The 5,650-nt window shown below is 50.5% G+C and overlaps 1 protein-coding gene across 1 annotated transcript; it reads right to left on the bottom strand.

Moving 5' to 3' along the window:
* Positions 1–624: 624 nt before the first annotated feature.
* On the bottom strand, positions 625–4,317 carry LOC149414012 (uncharacterized). Its single transcript, XM_089644088.1, has 2 exons — positions 3,137–4,317; positions 625–2,914 (listed from the first exon to the last, which is right to left on the bottom strand). The coding sequence occupies exons 1-2, from the start codon at positions 4,315–4,317 to the stop codon at positions 625–627; spliced, it is 3,471 nt and encodes a 1,156-aa protein (XP_089500214.1).
* Between the last annotated feature and the right edge of the window lie 1,333 nt (positions 4,318–5,650).

The raw sequence follows: 5,650 nt of genomic DNA, 5'->3' as shown, positions 1-5,650 counted from the left end.
TGGTGCGGCTGACGAGAGGACGATAATTTTTACCGCCGGCCGTATGTATTCTCCGGTACTGGTTCGTACCCGGACTGCTCGTACCTGGCCGTCGGCAGCTGGCGTGGCTTCGATCACACGCCCTCTTGGCCAGCTGTTGCGAGGCAGGGCGGGGTCGGCGATTAGTACCAGGTCGTCCTTCAATATGGGAGCACTTCGGTGTTGCCATTTATGCCTCTCGGCCATAGTTGGCAAATACTCCCGCAGCCACCTCCGCCAGAACATGTCGGCAATCCGTTGGCCGATGCGCCACTGCTTTCGCAGACACATTTCTTCATCTTTGGGGCCGTACAGCGACAGGTGTGGGCGTTTTCCAGCCGACCCCAGCAAAAAATGGTTGGGCGTCAGCGGCTCCTCGTCCCGGGGGTCGACCGACAGGTGTGTTAGCGGCCGACTGTTTACTGCAAATTCTGCTTCAGCCATAGCGGTCAGCAGCGTCTCTTCTCTGGGAGCTCTTTCCTTCAGCACCACCTCTAGAGCTCGTTTTACCGACCTCACAAGGCGTTCCCACGCTCCCCCCATATGCGGTGATGCGGGCGGGAGAAAATGCCACTCGATGCTTTGGGTAGCGAGGTGGTCCTGAAGTCATCCGTCATTTCGCAGGGCTGCGGTCGCTTCCCTCATCTCGCGGTCTGCCCCGCGAAAATTCGTCCCGTTATCCGAGTAGAGCGAAAGAGGTTGTCCTCGGCGCGCTGTCATCCGTTGTATCGCCATGATCGCGGCGTCGGCCGTGAGAGAATGTGCGATCTCAATGTGAATCGCTCGGGTGGAGAGACACGTGAAAAGAGCCCCGTATCGTATTTCCCGCCGCCGGCCGACGGTGATTTCTATGGGCCCGAAATAATCCAGCCCGCAGTTAGTGAACGGGCGCACGTGGTGGGCTAGTCGGGCGGCGGGTAGTTGGCCCATTAGCGGGGGGTGCGGTTTTTCTTTTCGCGCGTGGCATGTGGTGCATGCGTGCGTTATTTTTCTAATATTCGTTCGTAGTTTTAGAATGTAGAAACTTGCACGCAAGTCAGCCATCGTTCGCTCTGTGCTAGCGTGACCTCCCTTCTTGTGATAATGGGAGATTAGCAAACGTGTGTACGGGTCGTCCCCGTCTAGTATGACAGGGGTTCGTGCGCTTTGGGCTACCTTTGCGGCTTGTAGCCGTGTGCCCATTCTCAGAACCCCATCCTGCCCGAGGAAAGGGGTAAGAGCATTGAGCCGACTGCCAACCGGCGCCGGCGCGTCGTTGCGTAGGGATCGGATCTCTGCTCTAAATGTTTTGTATTGACATTTCTGTGCCCAGAGTGTTTCGGCGGCGCGGATTTCACCGGCGCGCAGAGGGCCCTCCTGATGAGCGCGGCGGGGTCCTTCTCGACACCTCCTAATGAAGCGCAGCATCCATCCCGTAGTTCGGACCAACCGTAGCCACGACGAGAAACGTTCGAGATTGGGTAAGGCCTCCTCCTTGGCGTTGGTGAGGCCTACGAACTTTGTCCTCGCTTCCAAGAGGCCTTCATCGGGCTGCATGTGGTGGCCTTTTTGCGTGGGCCACTCGTTCTCCGGAGCGGTGATGAAAGGTGGTCCCGAGAACCACGGTCCACTGGGCGTCAGGACAGGCATCTCAATGTCGCGGGTACCAATATCCGCCGGGTTAAGCTTAGTCGGGACCCATCTCCACTCGTTGACGCATGATAGGTCGTCAATCTCACCCAGGCGGTTGGAGACGAACGCTGAGTAGCTCCTTGGGTCCGTCCGCAGCCAGCACAGGACTGTGGTGGAGTCTGTCCAGTATGTAGTCTTATTAATGCGGCACTGCATCTCCTTTCTCACGCTGACTGCGAGGCGGGCTGCCATGAGTGCCGCTTGTAGTTCGAGCCGCGGGATCGAAAGAGGTTTGAGGGGCGCCACCTTACATTTACTCGCCAGAAAGGTGGCGTATTTTCCCTCTTGGTTTGTCTCCACCAGGTACGCTATTGCGCAACATGCGGCCTCAGAGGCGTCACAGAAGAGGTGAAGCTCAAACTCTCCATTCTTTTGTTGAAGGCAACGCCGCGGGATTCGGATGTCAATCGCCTTCAGTGCCTTTATCCAGCCGGCCCACCGCGCCGCGTGCGTGTCGTGGATTCGCTCGTCCCAGCCGACGTTGGACCTCCAAACGTCCTGAAGGAGGATTTTTGATCGCACGGTGAGGCAGGCCACGAATCCCACCGGGTCAAAGATCTTCATAACGGTGCTCAGCAGCTGCCTCTTTGTTGGGTGCCGGACGAGCTCAGCTGCTTCCGTCTCCTTGAAATCATATATAAAGTGGTCGCCGACTGGGTCCCACGCTAGACCGAGCACCTTCTCGGTATCTGCGCCAGCGCCGCTATTTATCGTGACGGTCGACTTTGCCTTTTTATCCGCCGGTATGCTCTGGATTGCGGAGGGCACATTGGAGGCCCAGCTGGCGAGATGAAAGCCTCCCCGGGATAGAAGCTTGCTGACGCCTCGTACCAGCTCTGCGGCCTCGCTCACGGTGTCGGCCGCATCCAGGTAGTCATCCATATAAAATTTATTGCGTACCGCGGCGGCGGCGGCGGGGAATTCCGCGGCACCTTGCTCGGCCACCTTGTTACGTACATACTGGGCACTGCTCGGGGAACAAGTAGCGCCGAACATCATGGAGGTTAACCGGTAGGTAACCGTTGCCTCCAGTGGCGTAGCTCGCCACAGGAAAAGTTGAGAAAGCTGGTCTTCCTTCTTTATCTGAATTCGTAGGAACATTTCCTCGATGTCGGCGGCTATGGCAATCTTGCCCTCACGAAACCGTAGCAGGTTGCCCAACAGCGATGAGAGGAGGTCGGGCCCGGTTAGTAGCCGGTCGTTTAAGGATGTACCCCGGCAACGGCTAGCGGCGTCAAATACTACACGCAGTTTACCGGGGTTATTTGGGTTGGTAACTGCGAAGTGAGGCAGGTACCACTTTCTCTTTGCCTGTGCGCCTTCCTCGGCGTCGGATAGCTTGACGGCGTACCCACGCTCTAATAATTGCGCAATTTTTTGCCGAGTACGCCGCCGCTAGTTCGGGGTTCCTTCCCAGTTTTCGTTCAAGCGCGCTTAGCCTGTTTACCGCGCACTGCCGGTTGTCGGGCAGCCATGAGTTATTTTCTCTCCTAGTAGGCCGGTCTCCCACCTGCCCGTACTCAAGGGGCGCGTTGTGCTTTCCATGAGGGCCTCGGCACGCTGTATATCTGCGGACACCCGGCTCACGGCGGTCACGCCAAGCGAGTCAACTGAAAAGTGCCTTTTGATGAGTTCACCGATTTTGCCCATTTCAGCCGTTTCGCCGATCATATTTAGCGTGGTGCCGCTCTCTACGTCACGCCGGGTGCCCCCATGTTTGATCCAGCCGAGCGCGGTTCGTGACGTCATGCGGCCGCCATCTTCTTCTTGGACCTCCCGCGACAAAATCAAATGTACATTGTCTTGGCCGATTAATAGCCGTGGTTTCACTTGCCGGCGGCCGGCCACTGTTTGTCGCGGGAGATCTAGGTCCGTCACTGTGTTTGCGATAATTGGGTATTCGGCCCCGTCACCACGCACGGAAAGTTTAACACGCTGGGATGCGCTATCTGATGAGCACATCCCATTGGCACCATGTATACGGAGTCCACGGGGTGGTCCGCGCACCCCCACTATGTCAGCGAGTTCGGCGTCGACGAGGGTCACGGTTGACCCCTCGTCAAGCAGCGCGTGGGTAGACACTTGCCCCTTCGGGCCACATACTTTCACCGCAACTACCTTTAGCAAAACCGAACTTTGCCCGAACCAAGTCGTGTTCACCGTTTCAATTGCGACGAAGGGAGCTGTATTGTACCTCGCGGGGTCATGTAACAGTTTATGGTGTAACAGGCGGCACGTGCCAACGCCGCAGCTCGTGCGAAATTTACACACCCGCGTGTAATGCCCTTTGTCTAGACACTTGTGACACACGCGCGCACTTTTCACTAAGTCCCACCGGGCGGGTATTTCAATCGCGGCAAACTGCGGGCACTCTCGTAATTTGTGCAAACTGTTGCATTTTGCGCAATTTTCACTATTTACCGCGATCTTCTCACTTCTCACCGCCGAAGTGCTTTGCACGTGCACTTGGTCGCGACGGGTCCGGGATGTCCGGGCAGAGTCAACGAGACCCGACCTCGGGACGGCATTTGCTAGCCGCTTCAGGAACGCTGCAAACTGGTGGATATCGGCAGCGGCGGCCCTGTCTGCGACCTTGTCGAGCCACGCGATGCGTAGGGCAAGCGGCATTTTGGAGGCCACCTCGCTGAGTAGAGCCGGGTTGCTTAGGTAATTGTCCGACAAGTTTTTTTTTTTTTTTTTTTTTATTATTTATTGAGTTAGTTTATACATTTGAATATAAACTAATATAAACAAGATCATATTTCATTTTGTAATTTTACATATTTTTACAATAAATATAACATTTCTTTTTAAATACATTCATTCTTCCTTCATTCTTCAGACTTTCAGGCATTTCATCATACATTTTTAGTCCTTTGTACATTAGGCAGTTCTGTGATTTTGTTTTTTTCATATGTGGCAGTCTAATCCTATTTACATTTCTGGTTTCGTAATTATGAACATCTCTATTAAAAACAATTTCATCCTTAAAATATTTTGGCATTTGGTTGTTCATGATTTTATGTACAAAAATTAACACATTAAATAATAGTCTCTTTTTTATAGAAATCCAATTTAGCTGTTCTCTCATTTGATCTATGCTTGCGTATTTTCCTTTTCCTAGTATACATCTCATAGCTCTATTCTGTATAACATCTAGCTTGTTCAAGTTTCCTTCATTGGCCAAATACAACATAGTAGAGCAATAATCTAAATGTGGAGCAACTATAGTTTTATAAATCAGCTCTGTAGTGTTTCCATTTAGTTTATTTCTTAATCTTCTAAGAAAATTGACTTTTTTAGATACCTTCTTTAGCACATATTCAAAATTTGCTGCGAAAGTTAGTTTTGAATCTAGTATCACACCTAGGTACTTAATTTCATTTACTTTTTCAATTTTTTCGTCATTAATTGTCAATTTTAACTCTGTGTTATGCGTTTTGTTGCCTATTTCCATATATTTTGTTTTGTTGACATTCAGTTTTAATTTGTTTAATTTCAGCCATTTCGCTATATTTTGTAGGTCTTCATTTAATTTATTGATTGCATCTATGTACTCTTCACATGAAATATAGATTAATGTATCGTCTGCAAATAATCTAATTTTGCAATGTTTTATGGTTTTAATTATATCATTAATGTAAATAATGAATAGAATTGGACCTAATACCGACCCTTGTGGAACACCGAGGTTGTTTTCTATCGGTTCTGATTCTGAGCTTTCCACTTTTGTTACCTGTTTTCTTTCATGGAGATATTCTTTGAAAAGATTTAGAGCTACTTCAGAAAGACCTATATCTTCTAATTTTTCCAAAAGTTTTTTCCTTTCTATCGTTTCAAATGCTCTTTTAAAATCTAAGAATGCTGCAATGGTGATTTTTTTATTATCTGTTTCTTTCTTCCATGTATCAATCACAATGTTTAATGCAGCTTCACAAGAGTTATTATTACGGAATCCTGA

This window comes from Hesperophylax consimilis, chromosome 20 (genome assembly GCF_061612785.1).
Source record: "Hesperophylax consimilis isolate HC1 chromosome 20, BYU_Hcon_1.0, whole genome shotgun sequence".
NCBI lineage: Eukaryota > Metazoa > Arthropoda > Insecta > Trichoptera > Limnephilidae > Hesperophylax > Hesperophylax consimilis.
Note: the sequence above shows the minus strand (reverse complement) of the source record. Positions and strands in the feature narration are given on the sequence as shown.